The sequence below is a fragment of the Scardinius erythrophthalmus genome (genome assembly GCF_964197995.2).
Source record: "Scardinius erythrophthalmus genome assembly, chromosome: 10".
In the NCBI taxonomy this organism is placed as follows: domain Eukaryota; kingdom Metazoa; phylum Chordata; class Actinopteri; order Cypriniformes; family Leuciscidae; genus Scardinius; species Scardinius erythrophthalmus.
In genome coordinates this window covers 5572181-5591976 of record NC_138230.1, presented here as the reverse complement: position 1 = coordinate 5591976, position 19796 = coordinate 5572181, and the positions used below count along the sequence as shown (strand labels likewise).

The window sequence follows — 19796 nt, the reverse complement described above, 5'->3', positions numbered from 1 at the left end:
TCTAGACATTAATAGTTGATAAATAGTTGTGATCACGAGAAATAAAAATATTTAATGAATGGCCTCTTAGGCTTACGTATTTTTTTTGATCGGATAGTTAAAAAACACCTATTTTGGTTTGAAAACGCCCCAAAATTGGGGAACTCTATACTTGAGTAACATTATAGCTGCATCCGAAATCGCATACTTCCCTACTATATAGTAGGCGAAAAAACAGTATGTGACAAGAGAAGTATGTCCGAATTCACAGTATTAATAAAAGAGTATACTGTAGGTAAAAAGTACCCGGATGATCTACTTCTTCTGGGAAGATTCTGAAGGGTGTATTTGATGGACACTTTATTATCCCATGAGGTCACGGGAGAGGATTTGTGAATGGAGCTGAAGGGACGTAACTGACACTGGTCACATGATAATGACAACATGGCAGATGCAGTGGGATACGTCCAGATTATATTCATACTACACACACTCATACTATATAGAACATACTTTTAGCGGTCAAGTAATTACTTATTCAAAATAAGTACAGACTCGCGATGCAAAGCATGTATATATGTGTAATTTATGGTGGGCTTACCAAACCATGTGTAGCCTATATTGTTCAATTCAATTCAATTTATTTGTTTAGCGCTTTTCACAATACACATCATTTCAAAGAAGAAAATGCATTTGTCCACATTATAATTTAGAGTGATCTGTTATCAGAGGTGACTGTCTAAGTTATGTATTTCAGAAATGTACAAAATCACAGTTAGTTAAACATTTATTAATTTAAACAATGTAGTAATGGCAAGGCAATGTAGTATTTAAAGCATATGTGACCCTGGACCACAAAACCAGTCACATGGGTCAGTTTTCTGAAATTGAGATTTTGCGAAATTGAAAACTGAATAAATAAGCTTTCCATTGATGTATGGTTTGTTAGGATAGGACAATATTTGGTTGAGATACAACTATTGAAAATCTGGAATCTGAGAGTGCAAAGAAATCTAAACATTGAGAAAATCTCCTTTAAAGTTGTTCATTTATGTTGGCGATTATGCTGCATTCACATATATTTACGGTAGGAAATGTACAAAATATCTTCATGGAACATGATCTTTACTTAACATCCTTATGATTTTAGGCATAAAAGCATTGTAAACCTTATAAAATTTAGAGTACAAATGGACCAAATAAGAATACAGTATAATGTTGCAAGTGGGGCGTAGTTCAGCGAGGTCCGCAACGGGGAACCGCTTAGGGCCCCGACAAATACCAAGAAGCCTATATAAATCATAAATTACTTATTAGTCTATGGTACTGCATATGTGCGAGCAGTTCGACGATGGCACTTCCTTTCAGTTTAGGTTTTCAATCCAATCATGTGTTGACATGTCCTCTCGATCGTGGATCGATTAGAAAAGGAATAATAATAAAATCATTCGGATCGAGCTCAACTTGATCGATGTGTGCCGATGAGTGTTATTTTATTTTACATTGAGAAAATACAATAGTTCCAGGTTACAGACATTTTACGCATTAATATTAAAGTGTAATCACAAATATGGTTAATTAACTGCAAATAGTTTGTTTGTGAATTTAGCTTCTTTTTTTTGTGAACTCAATTGTATTTAATTTTACATTGAGAATTTTTTTTTAAACAGAATAGAAAAAAGAATATAAGGAGTGTTTTGAGTTCAAAGTTTGACTGTTGGGGCCCCATTACTGGAATTGCTTAGGGGCCCAAATCACTGGGCTAAGTCCACCCCTGGTCAAGTGCCAAATATCTGTTGTTGTTGCAGTAATTGTGGAGAGACCGGCTGGGAAAGAGGAAGTAGAGAGAGAGGGACGTGACTAGACTTGTCTAGCTGAAGCTGAACTGTGTTTATGGACTGAGGCTAGGTCTACATTAATCCAGATACATACATGTGTTACCATTTATAAAACTATTTACAATTTTTATAAAACAAATGATACTGACCACTATAATTTACAAAGCAGAACAGCACAGGCAGCAGACTCCACCATCTGAACCTGAGAAAACAGAAGAGCTGGTTTTCCGTGAACAGAAACACAACTATAGCTATAGGTCTACTAAATAACACAAAACCACAGGCTGTATTTATGTTTTTAAACATGAAAACTTACATGATAAAAGTTCTGCATGAGTCTTTTCCTCAGGCGTCAAAATAGACGAGAGAGCAAGTGGAGACGAAAATAATACGAAACTAAAACAGATCATTCATAGTTCACTTGACCGATCTGAAAACCCCAACCCTGAAATATCACTTCTTTATTCAGCTTCTGTACTCTAGAGTTTATAGACCTTATGTAGCTTTTCAGCGCTGCGCTCTTTGTGTCTTTTGTCTTCCGGTCTGTATTTTCAAGTTCAAGTTCAAGTTCCGTTTATTTCTAAAGCACATTTATTACCGGCCGCCGGCCGACCAAAGTGCTGTACAATAATTACTTAGAAACAATAAAAACAATAAAATATTTTTTTTTTCAAGTGGGTTCTGGGAATGTGAAGGAGGAATTTGTTTCCCGATCTAAGTCCTCACTAAGGAGTGTACGGGTGAAGTAAGTCCGTCCGATAAGATGGTGCAAGATTATTTAAAGATTTGTAGACAAGTAATAGAATTTTATATTCAATTCTATACTGAATAGGTAACCAATGTAGAGATCTCTGAAGGGGTGTAACATGATCAAATCACAGCGATCTTGCGTATTTATGAATGAACAGCTCGTTTTAAAATCTTCCCGGTCTACTGACATTTGTTAAGACATCTGCTTTAAACATTACAATCCTCATGATAACTTTCGTTAACTTTACATTAAGTAAACCCTCTTCAAATGCGAATTACTCCTGGACAACGATGATATAGAGATATACAGAGCGACTGCAAACACGGAAGTTCAAAGTCAATATTCTAAAGATGGCGGCGCCCTCGTTTCTCTGGCGCATAAGGTCTATAACATGTCGATGTTAGACTACAATGCGAGGGCGGATCTATACAATTATTTATGAGAACTCTAAAGCGTGTTTCTGTATTTGGTGGTGTTGTGAGTATTTGGAGCACATGTGTGTGTTGTGAAACTGATGAAGATGTGTTCTTTGAATGTGTTTTTTCTATTTGCATGTGTTTTCTTCAGTTGCAGCGCGTTGAGCTCTCTCGGCCACCGTACGGTTTGGTTAAGCACTATTTGAAATGGTGGTGGGAGTTTCCAGTTAGAGAAACTAAGAGCATGTATTATTATTTCGGCATGAAATAGCGATGTGTAGTCTACAATGAACAGAGAAAACAAAATACAAGATAAATTTGCTAATGTAAACAGTATTACAGATAACATAAAGAGAATAGTCACTATACAAAACAGAAATAACAGTAAATCAGGTTATTAAATGTTAAATATGATATAAATAATAAATAAATAAACCTTTATTTAACCAGGAAAGAAGACTCACTGAGATTAAAATCTCTTTTACAGGAGTGTCCTGGCCAAGATAGGCAGCTCAATTTACATAATTTCTTACATCAAAGTTACGACACACATACACATAAAAACAAAAACCTCATTACATATACATAAAACATGCAACTGTTTAAAAACATTTACACACCATTAATTTACTCTGATGATTGCTTAATAAACATTTTAATTTACTACAAGACACCAAATTGTTTAACTTTATCTCAGTCTGGAGAAGATTCCAATCCGAGGCTGTTGCATATTTAAAAGAGGTTTTACCCAGCTCGGTTCTTGCAAAAGGCACACACAGATTGTGGATTAATTTAGATCGTAATGAGTAATTACCAGGCAATTTCTGTTTAATATGACCGCAAAGATAAGAGGGCAGATAACCCATATGAAGTAGCATTACTTTGGTAAAGTGTATTCAAGTTGCATTCAAGTATTTAGAATCTAAATAAACATGTGTGCAAATTTAGCTTGCATATCTAAATTATACTGCAGAACATACACAATTAAGAATCAAACTTCAACATTTGGCATGACATGGACTTGGGCAGCATGCAATTTACAAGAAAATATAATTATTATTAAAATCATTATTTAACTAATACAATTCAGCGATGACAGTAAGTGAATACACAGAATATTAAAGTTTGATCAGCATAGAATGTAAAACAGACTACTTACTTCTTAATCAATCACTCAAGTCATTCTCTCCGCCTGTGTGTATAGACTGTCCTCTGATACTGGTTCAGAAATGTCTTGACTCGTCTGTTTATGCAAGCATTAATAAAGTTATATAGGCCTACATAAAGATACCTCCAGGGGGCGTTGTTGGGTTTTTGAACAGGTGGTAAATTAGAAAGCGAGCCGCTGTAAGTGTTGAGTACCACATTGTTCAGAGCGACTGAAGTTTATTTTCAGTTCAGTCTGATCAGAACAGTTAGCAGCAGATTACATTTATATGCCCAAAATAGTTTTTGCGTGCATGATATGCAGTGTAAACCACTTGGGTGGGATTAGGGGTGTGGAGTGCGTGTGTATTACACCCCATAAAGTGTGTATCATATGCACAGAGTTTATTTCTGTGGTGAAGTTGTTGTAAACATAAATTATTAGATGACTTCAGTTCAGCTAACAGTGATGTAATCGATCAGCTCAGTTCAGTTCTCATTCGATAGAATCAGTGCAGTCAGATCAATAATGCTCAAATAGAAATTTTGATATATCTTAAAAAATATATCTTAAATAAGAAAGAAATTTGATATATAAACATTAAATAAGAAATATTATTTAAACATATTTTCAACAATCTTTTTAAATATATATGTAAAGGTTTTCAGGTTTTTTGTTTTTACTGTAAATACTTTCCTAACTCTTTAGAAACAATAGTTGATATTCAATAAAAACTATAATTCCGAGTTCAAGAAAGAGGATTGCTCACCCCTCAGTCACTATAGTCCTAATCTTTAACTATATAGGCCACTTGTAGAAACAAAACAGCCTATTACTTGTTCTTCTGTGTTACCTGTGTGTTCTCCTGCTGAGACGGATTCTGTACAAGATATGAAAATATTAGTCATTCAGTTTAGCTTCGGTTTGAAAGAGAAAAACCCAAGCTCATGATGTATTAAATAATAATATCTCTCCTCATCCACTGATCTTCTCTCACCTGTGACTGAGACTGTGATCAAGGTTTCTCCTTCATAATCCAGAACTCTGTATGTTCCAGTGTCATTGGCTGTAAACTCATTAATGATCAGAGTCTCGTCACTGACGGTCAGTCGATCACTGTTGACCCCGTGACCTCTCGTCCACACCTCTGTCCAGCCTTCACTAGAGTTTCTCTCCACTTTATCAGCGTTGATCAACAGAACATTCAACTTCAGATCCTCTCCTATTTTTAAAGAAGTCTCCGCTGAGAGGAAACAGAAAGACACTTATCCTCAATCATTATTATAATGGTGTGAATCAATCAAGGCCATAAGAACAATATTTAGGATCAAGGGGAACAAATGTAATGATTTCCACAAATCTGAATCTTTGGTTTAATAAATCATTCCGATCTTAATCCTCAGACTTAAAATGAGCCGTCAAATGTAAAGGTCCAATGGACATAAACAGAAAGTTGTTGTAGTCGAGCACTTTTGTGAGTCAGCTCAAACTGTAGCATCCATCTTTTCACATGCAATTAGTCACTCTGTGTGCATCTCACAACAGTTCCTATACGAGCGATTTATAGATTATCATGACAGAATATACTAATTGAAGATAGTTAACTCACATCAGCAACATAAATTCATCAACTAACCATTCAGAAATGTCATGTTGCATTCTACATGTTGTCACTTCTTCTTGAGTCTCTCCATCTTTGTCTGACTCCGTTTAAACATAAAAGGCAGAACAGTTTCTGTCATTTTAGTGTGTGTTTGCGTGAGGTAATCGGAGCTGCTAACGGTACAGATAAACTTGTCCGTGCGACACTTCTGTCGCGCCGCACTCCACTTTATTCCTATGGGTGACGTCAAGCGACTTTAAAGGGGCATTTTGCAAGTCTGAGTGTTTTTTCTCTACGAGCTCCCCCTAGTGTCTGGTAGTATAATGCTTTCAAACACTCTGTAGTAAAAACGAACTGTTGTCCCTCCCCCCTCGCCACGAGCAACCCAGCTGAGCAGAGGAACCGGCTATTTCAAAACCAGTTATGTCTACCGAGGCAAGTAAAGCAATACTTTCTTTCCAACTGATGGCGATTTTTTTATTTATTGTGTTGTCATGCATACTAGTATTTTTACCGGGAACGAACGATATGAACGAGGCGAACTACTGCTTTCGTGTTTGTTTGTTTGTTTTTGGGAGAATGGGCATGAGCATAAAAATATATATATCGGAGGCTAATATTTGTCTAAAGTTATATTAGCAAGGTCTATAAGTTCATCTGGTAGACTGATGGTTTACCTTTGCTTGTCTAAGAAAACATCAGAACGTTTTTTCTAGCTCGATCATGATATGTGCAACATTTTGCGCGTCTGATATTGCCTAACGTTACTATCAGACGCGTTGACTTAGTGACATAAAATAAAAGTGTAAGTTACACAAATAAAACCGACAGAGGAACGGCCACACAACTACAGAAATCAAACATGTTTGCTATGACAATGCTAACATCAGAATGATAGTATCTAGCGTACTAGTAAGCCCCTAACAGACAGCGATCATAATAAAAAACCTTTACAGACAATAGCAAACATCCTGAGGTCGCAATTACTTGAAATTTAAATATTAAACACAGTTTAATCCAAAGATACTTAACTTACAAGTGCAACAGCAGGATCAGCATCCTTTTTGCAGGCTTCTGTTTCTCTCAGTTCTCACCATTCTGAAAAAGCCGGTACGATATATTTACTCGAGTCTGACTTCTTGCTCGGTCAGTCTCCCGTTTCCTCTTTCGTTGGTCCTCCGACAAAGATTTCCTAGCTTTCTGCTTCTTTTTTACAGGCTCAGCCATAACTCAATCTATCGTTGCCCTTTGCTTATAGCTAGCCCGCCGGTGCTTGAATGGGGGCGTGTACGTGTGCAGTGCCGTCAAGCAATTCGTTACATCGCGAGACCTGATATCACGCGAGACTTCCTGACACCGACCCGCGTCCCCAAAGTTGCAAGTGAGTTTTTTCTGCTCTCGGGCACCAGGGGGGTGCGAAACCACCACCATTCAACCCGAAATGAGGAATATAACCATTCCACTGACTCCGAAGCTGTTCAGTTAAGGTTAAAAAGTTACCTAGTGTCCCTTTAAAGCGCCCGCAAACCATCCCGGGAAGGCGGCGCTGCATTTGAAAAAATGCTGTGCGTCAAATACCTGGCTGATGCCCATCTTTATGCAAATTAATCCGTTGAACGCGACGCGACTATCCAATAGAGGTAGAGCACATGGAGACTGGGCGAATCATGAGCCGCTGGCTCAAAACCATGCCCATGACGGTAAACTTGAGGAATACCCATCAACGTACAAATGAGGGGAGGCGACGCCACGCTTCAGTTGTTACGCAAAAGTGGATCCATACCGTAACACATAAGCTCTTGAAGCTCCACCCCCTGTGCCGAGAGCAGCAGCTCATTTGCATTTAAAGGGACAGACACAAAACAGTGCGTTTTTGCTCACCCTCAAAGGTGGACATCAGAGACTTATTTTACATCTTGTGAAAATGGCATTATACCACCCCTTTAATAACTCCACTAATAAAAACCATCATCATTATCATAGTAATGGACACATTCAGCTTTAAAAAAAATGACTCATTTATGCATCAAGAGCAAGTTTCCACAAACAGAAAAACAGTATACTATAATAACACACAGGGTGAATTTATATTTAAAAGCATGAAAACTTCAGAGGTGGAAAGTCCAGGGGTCAGAAAGTAAAAGTCCTGCCATATGTTTATTTCACCCAAGTTTATTGAACTTAGCCAGCTGATTTCACTAATTAGTTCTAATTAGCTAGTATCTCCTGGCTGAAAAACTGTGCTAATTAGCAAATCCAGGTGATTGGAACAAAATACTGAGGAGGAATTTTACTTTCTGAACCTGGACTTTACACCTCTGGAAAACTTAAATGGTAAAACTTCTACATGAGTCCTATGTTCAGTTGAAACCACTGCAAGTTAAGCAAGGTTAACTAATGGTTTAAAGTCCAACTGAAATCAAAATTGACCCTATTTAGCCTACTTTGTTAGCGCATATTACTAGTCTTTTGGTGAACAATTAATCTGTGCAAGTTAATACACAGAAAAAAATTGTTTGCCGTCGTAATCTTTAATCAAAGTCTGAAAAGTTACTTCCAGTCTGGAATAGCGTTCCTTCTCTGATGATGGAGGTTTGACGGCTTGGTTTGGGAAACGCTTAACCACTCCTCTCAAACCGTTAGTCTGCTATGAGCGAGAGATGGAGAGGAGGAGTGCTAGAGTAAAACCCTGCCCTCTGTTCAATATTTCTTTTCACTGGGAAATGTGTCACAACACTGGAGAAAAGTCGTTTGCAACTTCCGGTTCACGCAGACATTAAGTAAAAACTAAATTGAAAGTGTCCCACACAGGTGAACAGAGACACAGGTGGTGCTCACTGCAGTCATATATGTCAAACTGGAGGATCTTGGCCTAGTTTAGCTCCACCTCTGTGGATCTAAGGGGTGGGGCTTAACTTTATTAGGATTAGGGATAGAGATTACGTTAGGGTTTGGTTAGACCTTCTAACTAGTTGTGTCCCAAATTGCGCACTATACAATATTCATTAATAATACGTTTATTTTATATAGCCACTCCAAGACCATGGAGTGCTTTGAATTTGATAAGGAGTATCTTGTATTGAATACGAAAGCGAATGGGTAGCCAATGAAGTTTGCATAAAATCGAGTAATGTGGGAAGATTTCTTTGTATTTGTGTATGTGTATCATGTACTCAACCATCTGTATGTGGTTTAAAATGTTATTTTGTCATCCAGTAGTTGAGTTATTCATGCACAAAGTGAAGTGCATTTTTTCTAGTTGAATTTTCAATGTGAACACACTATTTACACTACTTATACTATAGAAAATGGCTTAGTATGCAAACTGGGATGCATCATAGGAGTTTGGTGCCTGATTGGACATTATTTTTCTTTACTGGTTATTCTTTTAAAGCAGATTAAGCTGTCAGAAGATTAACATAATACTAAATGATGTTCAGTGACTAACATGTGTGGAAAGCAGGGAGGGGCCGAGAGCCGTGGGAACGGAGCGAGGCCGGTGGCGTAAGTGTCCATGAGTGTTAATAACCGGTCTCGAGTCCCACGTAGGAGCTCAGGAAGGATAAAAGGAATAGTGACAACAGTGTAGGATGAGAGAGGACCAGGCCTGGGACATTTATGTTGTGTTTTATTGTGTTTATATGAGGCATTCATTTAGTTTTGTATAGTGTTTATTGCGATATTGGTAACACTTTACAATAAGGTTCATTAGTTAACTACATTAGTTAACATTAACTAATAATGAACTGCACTTATACAGCATTTGTTCATCTTTGTTAATGTTAATTTCAACATTTACTAATACTTTATTAAAATCTTGTTAACATTAGTTAATGCACTGTGAACTAACATGAACAAACAATGAACAGCTTTATTTGTATTAACTAACATTAACAAATATTAACAAAAACAGTAATAAATGTATTGCTCATTGTTAGTTCATGTTAGTTAAAACATTAACTAATGTTTAATAAAGGAACCTAATTGTAAAGTGTTACCACGATATTAATATTTTATGTGGATCGTTCGCCGGTTCCCGCCTCCCTCTTCCCTGAACTTTGAATATTGCTACATTGGTGCTGAAAGCAGGAAGGAGGAATGAGAAGCATCATGTGATTTAACAAAGCAGTGAATATTATGTAAATTGATGTAAATTTCTTGGTTTTACTGCTGTTTATTTGATCAGACAATATATTTAACATTAGGGTTAGATTGATTTTTATTAAATCAAGCTTTATGTGCCACAGAAGAGATTTACATTTATATTTTCTCTTGAAAACAGCTTATACAGTACATACATTTTAATGCTCCTCAATTGAATATATAACATCTAAAGATTTAGCCATACACAACGTTCATCTTTAACACGGGTCACCTCAATCATTTATGACTGTTCAAGTTTCTCTGGTGCTAAGGACACCATTTACCTCAACATCTCAGTTTCTCTGAAATGAAAGTAGATCAGACCAACAGGAAAAGCATCTGAGACACAGTTGTGTATTTTTAATTTGTGGTAAACTTACAGAAATGCATCGCGCTGGGTTATATTGAGTTAGATTGAAAAATAAAGCTCACAAATGTGTCATTTAGCTGTGATGTGTCATCAGAGCTTCATGTTTCGCTGCTCTCCATCCTTTCTGCTGTCCACGATGGTAAATGATTCCTCCTGCGATGACTGTAGTCAGAAAAAACACACACACAGCCAGTCCAACACCACCGAACATCAACACACGCTCCGTCACCGTCACCTCATCTACAGAGACAGAAAAGTTATTCATATTCATACAACCAGACAGTTTTAACTCATAGCCAGATTTAGTGGTGGGTTTCCATTAATTAAACAATCAAGATAACAACCAATGTGTTACCTGGGATTTCGACTTCTGGTTTTGGCTCTTCTGTTAAAAAAAGACCTGTAAATATATGAACAGTTTAACAAACTGAAAAAAAAAATTGTTTTAGTTCTTAGTTGTATATGGGAGAGTGGATTAAAATGAGTTTTTACTGTTTTTAAAGGGATGGTTCGAAGTAAAATCAACCTAGGGTCCTTTGCACCATGACCTTGAGCCAAACACCTTTTCCCAATGATTTAAAATGAGCTTTTACTATTTTTAAGTTGTGCTTTATGCAATATAAACGATGCATAATGACATTTTGTGTGTCCAAACTTTTAATTGATAGTGTATGTTTGTGATCTGTAAATATAATCTGATATGCAAAAAAAAAAAAAAAAGATAAGTGTATAAAATCTATTTAGCAAACATCTACACTTTTCCCACCCATGCATTTCTCTCGATTTTCAAACAGCCAATACACTGATAAGTTTGTGAAGATATAATGAGAAAAACTGAAATCTGTTACCTTCAATCTCCAGTCTGATGGGTTTGTAGAAGTGCATCTCTGGAGCGTCAGACTTTGTTCCACAGAAATAAAGTCCTGAATCTGATTCTGTTACTCCAGAAATAGCTAAAGAGACTCTGGTGATCGATCTGTCTGCTGATATTTCCAGACGAGTTCGGTTCTGATTGTAGTTGATCAGGAGATTTCTCCAGGTTTTGTCCTTCTCAGCAGAAATCAGCAGAACGAGCTCTTCAGATCTGAGATGATACCAGGCGACTTCATATCTGTTTCTCATGTTGCAGTTCAGAGTGATGTCTTCTCCCATCCGAACTCTCACATCAGAAGATGCTCCAACTGACAAATCTGGAGAGACATTGATAAACACACATCCTTTTAGACTGTAAATAGCTATTGCATTTGAGATTGATATGTTAAATTTCTTGAATGCTTGAAATATAATATATTTACCACTGGATGTGATTTGCATAATCCAACAAGAAAATACACAGAAGAAAATGACTTTCTCCATTGTGCCTGGCGCTCGGTAAGGTGTCAATCAAACTAAGGTTTCAGATCAATGCAGAGACACTGAAACCACACAGAGTTTCCACTTCCTTTCCAGAGCAAACTAAAGCTTTGAATAATAATCTCTATATCAGATCAAGTGTTGAATCCTCACATCTAACCTAGACTGAAAAATCTTTGATTTCTCAGTGGAATTTTTATTACTGAATGTGGTTTATTAGCTTGCATAGACGCTTAGCTAACAAAATCATACATTTTCCAGGTGTCATTCAGTGAAGCTTTATGAACAGCTTACATACTTTTAATTACATAAAGCTACACTAAAGATTATTTTTTACCTTAAAATAATGTTTCCAAAATCGTTTCAGTGATTCATTAACTCGTAACAGGGTGAAAGGCACTTCTGGAGTCGCTTTGCGGCCCTATATCGGCTATAACCACACTATTCAAGTTTGCCAGATCGGGTCGTGTTTCTGTAGTTCGAATGAGACATAAGAAATTACAAATTTGACTTGCTTTACGGCAAGCGTTACAATAGTCATTATTTAGTTTTTCTTTGTTTCTGATGTCGCAATACATCATACTTTCATAAAATCATGCTTCATACTCCACCTTGTCTGTGGACATCGTTCATTCCAAAGCCAGTGTTGGATAAACAGTGAGTGTGTGTGTGTGATGGTAGGCTGCAAAGTTATTTACGACAGCGGTAATAGACAATTCCGCTTCCAACCTGTAGGGGGGCCGAAGAGGAAAAATGATTTAGTGTTGCTATAATAATTTTGATCATATTACATTAAAATCTATTTAAAAAAAATTACAAATACAAATCATGTCTCTTCCTGATTTATATAATGAAACATGAGTGTATAACTTTATACAGGCAGCAGTCTCATGATAACACGTAATGTGTAAGCGTTATGGTTAAACTTACAGAAGAGTGCATGTGTTTGTTGTATTTTTTAATCAGAGATATCCCTGAGATATCTGAAAGACATTTTTAGTCAGTAGAGTCGACTCGCGCGCAGGCACAGTAGCACGGCAAGCTACGCAATGCTCGTTCTGTTATCTCAGGGAACTGAGGTTACGTTACTAACTGGAGCGTTCCCTTTCAATACGGTTATCTCGCAAGTAAATTCTTCTGATGTGTGTGGGGAACACGAGTACATAGCCCCAGGCGTTTGATGCAAAGGGCCCCATGGCAAGGTACTAGAAATATAAGGACTTAAAATACATCCGATAAGATGGGATTGGGTCCGGAACCGAAGCCCGTGTGGGCATGACAACATTAGGTAAAAGCTCCAAAGACTGGCGAGCAACTAAGCAGACAATATCTGTGCGTGAAGAGCAGGGACATCTAGGTTGTAGAACCTGGTAAAAGTGGACAGTGAGGACCAGTCGGCCGCCAAGCGTGCCACACGAGTCCTGAAAAGTGAAGCTAAAGCGTCTCGATCGCCCCCAGGTGGCTGGATGCAGTATAGGACATAAACCTTTCCCTTTCTGCCCTTTTGAACGCAAGACAAACTAAACAATCAAATTATACTTCAAATGATTTTTTTCCAAAGATGGTTTCTGTCATTTTAGGTAGTTTTATCACACTGATGCTAGTTCAAGTGTTCATTCTTTAAATAAGTTTGATTTTAATTAGTTATTTAATGCTATAAAAACGGGGATGTGACGTCATGATTGACAGCTGAGTGAAGTAGTCACTGAGGCGCCAACTGACTTTTTTCGGGATCTTAGGGAGGAGATTGGAGCTTAAACTTTAATTTCTACATTTCCATAACTGTACTAACCGATTCTGCGGGAGTGTAGGAGGGGCCTTGATATCGCGTCTCCATTTCGCGCTTACTATAGGCTATACTGTAATATTGGAATGGAGGTACAGATATCAGATAAAGATTATATACCCAGATGGAAACTAAGGAATGTTAATTGGGAAAAAAAAAACAGAATGTAGTAATAGATTAAGTGAACTAGATGTTGAAGAAGAAGAGTATAATTCCATAAAGTGCTAAACATAATTCAGCAATGGAGATAACGTCAACGCGACAGGCAAATCAGCAAGACCAAAGTCAATACTGGAGTAACTTTTCCCAGATGGAAAGAGCTCATGAGGAGCAAAGATTTTAAAAAGGACGCCGAAGTTGCCTGCTTTCTTCTCGACAGGTAATTCAGCCTGTTTGTGTAAATTCAAGGTTTTATAGTTGCTTGTCTAACCAAAGCATGGTTGTGCATAATTCCAGAACGACCTCTAGTATAACTTGTGTTACTTTTCCTCGCGTCAATGGTGAAAAAGTATTGTTTACCTTGTAACATAAATCTGTGCTGCGACGGATCACAGGTGATAGTTTTAAAGGCGCAATTGGACGAAGTCGAACTGGAAGCCATGTTAATCTTGGAATAATACGGCCACCGTAGGAGTTAAAACGCCCTCGAAATTGAAAGGAACAGAAACTAATATTCACCCGGTAGTCATATACAGTTTCACCGCTAGATGGGGGAAAATATCACACAGTGTAGCTTTAAAGCTTATAGCTTAAAAAAAGTGTAGCTTTAAAACTTATTTATTTATATATATATATATATATATATATATATATATATTATATATATATAAATATAAATATATATATAAATAAATATATATATAAATAAATAAATAAATAAATATATATATTATATATATATATATATATATATATATATATATATATATATGAAGAGTTTAGATGCAAAAGCCTCTAAGTGCCATCTGAAATTTTCTGCTAGAATGATCATTTTTAATCAAGCTCGTATATTTAAGTTCAGTAATTTCACTTAAATGACAATCCATAGGTAATTTTCATTGCCATTTAAGAGAAATTACTGAACTTAAATATACAAGCTTGATTAAAAATGATCATTCTAGCAGAAAATTTCAGATGGCACTTAGAGGCTTTTGCATCTGAACTCTTCATATATTGAAATAGTGTCACGGAATGGTCAAAAGTGAAGCGAGGATACAAGTGCGGAAATAAGGATGTTTATTAAGTAAATAAAAGACAAAACCAAAAACTACCCCATGGGGGAAAACAAGAGAGATCTCAGGCAGGAACAGGAAACGCGAGGGAAACATGGACAACGAACCAGCGCAGGACTGCAAACACAGAGAGACTAAATAGGGAGCAAACAAAAGAGAGTAATGAACAAAGCAGGTGGGGAAGATTAATCAATTATCAGGTAACGAGATGGGAGGGGCTAGACAATTGACAGGAGAGCACATGGCACAAGGAATACAAGACAAGCCATGTGCTCACAATAAACCAAACTATACATAAACCTTTCTTTTTTTACAGTCTATGACATAAACCAAGCGTGCCGCACAAGCCCTGAAAAGTGAAGCCAAAACGTCTCGATCGCCCCCCGGTGACTGGTCCTAGTATAGGTTATAAGCCCCGCCTCCCCGTGTTATTCAATGGGACGTGAGACCAACTAAACAATTAAATTACACTTCAAATATATTTTTTCCAAAGGTGGTTTCTTTCATTTGCTGTCGTTTTTATCACGCTGATGTAAGTTCAAGTGTCTGTTTCAAAAATAAGTTGTTTTTTAGTTAGTTACGTGATGGACACAGCGACCCCATTGGAACTCAATTGAGACAAGTGAAGCCCATTTTTAGCGATTTCTTAGCACTTCCTTTCCTGACGCGCAGACTCAAACCGAGCAAAGCGTTACACGGACCACATGAGCAACCCGTCTGTCTTCTAGTAGCTGTGCCGAGAGAAATCTGAATCATTCCCTTCCGAAACTTGCAGAGACGGAGAGTGTGAGTAGGAGCTGTCCATGAGCTAGGAGCAGGAGCAACTTTTGCTAGGTATTCTGATTAATTATATTGTCATTTTGCCTCCACGTCCTCCCGATTGCCCGCGAGCTTCTCCTCCTGTCCGTACGGTAATCTCTCTACTGTGCGACAGAGAGTCGCGTGGTTATGACGCAATCGTTAGCCTACTTTTACTAAAACTGCTTCTACAGGGCCATAACATAAGCTACAAGGTAATGGAGCCTTTTATACATTGTCGTGTTTCTTTAGAAATAAATAATGGACCAATGGAGTCTTTAAATGCCTCAGATGTAAAGTTATTCGCTGTCAAAGTGACGCCAAAATGAATGGAAGTCAATGGGATTGCTAACGCAAGTGAAGTTCCGCTACAAGATGTCGGCACCCGGCCGACTTCAACTTCCGGTCGACTTCCTTCCCGCTTGGGGGTAATCCAGTACTTGGAAAGTGTACCATCCCCGGGCGCCGCCATTGATTAGCAGACCATCACCTGCAGTTAGCATTCCATTGACTCCCATTCATTTTGGCGTCACTTTGACAGCGAATAACTTTACATCTGAGGCGTTTAAAGACTCCATTTGTCCATTATTTATTTCTAAAGAAACACGGAAATGTATAAAAGGCTTCATTACCTTGTATCTTACGTTATGGCCCCGTAGAAGCAGTTTTTGTAAAAGTAGGCTAATGATTGCGTCATAACCACGCGACTCTCTGTCGCACAGTAGAGAGATTACCGTATGGACAGGAGGAGAAGCTCGCGGGCGATCGGGGGGACGTGGAGGCATAAAGTCCGATAAAGTCAAGGGAGAAGCCCATAGAGAGTCATAAGGTTTCTCCTGCTCCAAGCTCACGGACAGCTCCTACTCACGCTCTCCGTCTCTGCAAGTTTCGGAAGGGAATGATTCAGATTTCTCTCAGCACAGCTACTAGAAGACAGACGGGTTGCTCACGTCACATCTACGTCGTCAAGCTCAGTTTGAGTCTGCGCAGTCGCTCGACCATCAGGAAATGAGAGCTTCTAATTTGCTTCACTTTTCTCCGTTGAAACCTACAGTATGGGGTCGCTGTGTCCATTTCTTTTACTGTCTATGGGAAAGCCTCGGTGCTTCCTGAGGCTTCATTTGCCCATCCCTAATGTGAGGTAATAAGGAGGATTACTAGTAAGACGGGAAAGTCCATCAAACATTCTGCTTCTTCTGTCTGTTGTGTGGTTCCTCAAACGGCTGTATGATGTGTAGAAGTTTATTCCTGAACAAGATCGCTGATGATTTCAGTCTGATTGTGTCTGAATCTGAGATGCAGTAAGATGTAAAATATTTAAGCATCCCCTTCATATAGCATTGTATATATTATTAAAAAAAAACATTATTTCCTGAACATAGTAAAAAAATAGTCAAAATATTTAATTCATACAAAAATACACAAACAAAAATATTTCTTACAAAAGTGGTTTAATTTATTTAGTTTTTCACAATACTACTTGCAGATTAACAAAAAATAAAGCAGATCCCCTATTATGCAGACAAAAACAACAGTGAAAAAGAAAAAGTCTATAGATGATGATGATGATTAAGACACTTAAGGAGAAGCTAAGGCTATACTAAACATACATATTTAAAAACAATATTTTACAATTCATGCATATGTACATAACACTGTCTTTCACTATAGCAGTTCGTTCCCACTTAGATTCATTGCATCAAACCACTGTGTGCAGAGATGTATTAAAATCCTCCTGATTTCCCAGTGTTTTTTTAATATCAAGCACATCATGATACATTTAATTATTCAGTTAATCATGTTTCTTCCTGGTTTACATGTCACAACCTGAGTTAAAGAGTGAATATACCTTTACACAGATCTCAGTAACACATGTAATGTTTAAGTGTTCTGGTTAAACTTTGAGAACAGTCCGCATGTGTTTGTTGTTGTCTTTAAAAACTAAAGGAGGAAGTCCATCACTAATGTAATGTAAGACATGAAGCTTACACTGACATTCTGAAGAAGTGAACATCAGTGATAAAGGAGAGAAGTTTATCTTGATGCCGGATCATTTCAGAGCAAGAGAGGATTCAGTTTACAAAGAGAAGCCGCTTATAATCTCCTGTAGAGATCAGTTAAAGGCAACAGCGGCGAGGAGAAATCTCTCTAAAGATGATTAATATGGGAAGAACACCTCGGCATGAACACAGAGACAACTTTGGACGCACTTTTCCTTCTGTACTGAGAGTCAGACAGACAGAAACACATTACAGGAAAATAGAACAATTTGCAATATGAGTGACTCAATAATGTCAGATTCCACATCAATAAAACAACAATTCTGATATTATTGTAGATGATAAATAATAATTCGATGCATTTATATAGCGCTTTTCTCTGCACTCACATCGCTTTACACAGAAGGGAGGGGGGGGGGGGGGGTCTCCTCAAACACCACCAACACCAATACTACACTCCTCTCGCTGCAGATGTTCAGTATGCTGACAGAATCCTCTGTAGATCTGTTGATCTGAAGCTGAATTACATTAACCAGTGTCGTCACTAGATGTTTGGGACAACTGTACAATGTCTTGCCTTGGGACATCCTGGTACTCATCATGATTAGTTTGGGACAACTGTACAATGTCTTGCCTTGGGACATCCTGGTACTCATCATGATTAGTTTGGGACAACTGTACAATGTCTTGCCTTGGGACATCCTGGTACTCATCATGATTAGTGTTTCTGTGCTGACGTTGGTTTTTCTTGTAGACAACAAATATAATCCCAGCCAGAACCAGCAGAGCTACACACACATACAGCACAATAATCCAAAGATCTACAGGAGGAAGGAGGGAAGAGAACACAGTTTTTAAAAAATGTAGTTTCTTTTTTCTTTTTCTCTCAATATCTCCTGTTTTACTTACTATGTTGTTCATTATATTTGTTATCCTCTGTCTCCAGTTTTCCCTTTGATCCTGATCTAGATTCTGTAGAGGAGATTGAAAGGTTACTCACAGTTTAGCATCAATTTTCTGTTCAAATCCTGATTAAAAATCAGCTCAAATATTTCTGCTCATCCACTGATCTTCTCTCACCTGTGACTGAGACTGTGATCAAGTTTTCTCCTTCATAATCCAGAACTCTGTATGTTCCAGTGTCAGTGGCTATAAACTCATTAATGATCAGATTTCCATCACTGTCATTTATTCGATCCCTGCAGACTCCACCGTCTCTCCTCCAGACCTTCTTCCACTCTGAGCTGATTGTGTTCTGGTGAATAACTTTATCAGCGTTGGTCAACAGAACATCCAACTTCAGATCCTCTCCTTCCTTCACAGAGATCTCATCTGAGGAGGAACACAGACATTATTCATTATTATAATGTGTCAATCAGTCAAGACATTAAAAACATATTTAAGATTAAAGTAACCAAATGTAATAATTTAAAAACCAGTCACTGAAAAGCCAATATTGGAATAATATTGAATAATTGTTACATTTAACGTGTTTGCTGATCGCAGGCCCTGCACACAATAGTAATATTATTCAACTGTTAAAGGTATAGTGGAGGATTTTTCCGACTTTTAGAAAAGAACCGCCCTCTCCACTTGCACATGCACAACACTCTGGCTCCTCCCGAGAGGGAACGCCTATTAAACGTGTGCGAGAGAGCATGCATGAGCCAAGTTCTCCTCATGCACGCTCTGTTTACAATTTTTGCTGGCGAGCACGTACGACGGCCTTACGTAAACATATCACCAGAATGAGTGACAATTAGGAGGACCAATAGTCTTGATGATCCACCCGGAAAAAGAAAATCCTTTAACATTATCAGGAAATCCTGAACTTTACCATGAATATGAAGATGATACTCCAGGATTTGTTGCTTCACTTCTGTCTGATCATTAGTGTAACGGACTCTTAAAATGTATTTCCCAGCGTCACTGTAGATCAGATCCTTGATGACGACGCCACATGATCCTTCTTTAAACACTCGGCTGTTTTCAGTCTCACATTCTTCATTCTCACAATCAAGGATGTTTTTTGACTGTCTGTTTAAAACCATACGAGTAATCTCTCTGGCCTCAGATTCACACGCCAGTGTGACACTTTCTCCTGTTTTCCCCGTCACATGTATAGAGATGTTTCCTACAGGGGGGGTTCCTGCACACAGATACAGAATCAAATTCATTCAATACAAAGTACCAATACTAAAAAAAACATGTATTGTTTCTCTCTATTCTCTGTAATCAATGTTATCATTAAATATTCTTATTTTAGTCAAATAGATTTACTTATATATATAATTGTAGGTAATATGAAGCCAACAATATTAGCTGTGCCATATTTTAACATTTCAAATGTTGATTACAATGGCATAAAGCAGTATCAGAT

General features: G+C 37.7%; 2 protein-coding genes across 2 annotated transcripts in view; both read right to left on the bottom strand.

Moving 5' to 3' along the window:
* LOC308697125 (uncharacterized protein) overlaps window positions 1-19796 on the bottom strand; it is a 450215-nt gene that overhangs the window by 270726 nt on the left and 159693 nt on the right. The gene's annotated exons all lie outside the window — the stretch shown is intronic.
* On the bottom strand, window positions 9937-14016 carry LOC308697182 (uncharacterized protein). Its single transcript, XM_081376327.1, has 5 exons — window positions 13906-14016; window positions 12212-12329; window positions 11096-11437; window positions 10603-10647; window positions 9937-10487 (listed from the first exon to the last, which is right to left on the bottom strand). Exons 2-5 carry the CDS (start codon window positions 12231-12233, stop codon window positions 10321-10323), a joined length of 576 nt encoding a protein of 191 aa, XP_081232453.1. The 5' UTR covers window positions 12234-12329; window positions 13906-14016; the 3' UTR covers window positions 9937-10320.

Bases quoted from the DNA above. Each gene is read 5' to 3' on its own strand.
- LOC308697182 (XM_081376327.1), bottom strand. From the start codon at position 12,233: ATGAACGATGTCCACAGACAAG. The intron at 10,648-11,095 runs GTAACAGATTTC...ATATATTTACAG, and splicing joins CATCAGACTGGAGATTGAAG to GTCTTTTTTTAACAGAAGAG. The intron at 10,488-10,602 runs GTAACACATTGG...CTGTCTCTGTAG, and splicing joins ACCAGAAGTCGAAATCCCAG to ATGAGGTGACGGTGACGGAG.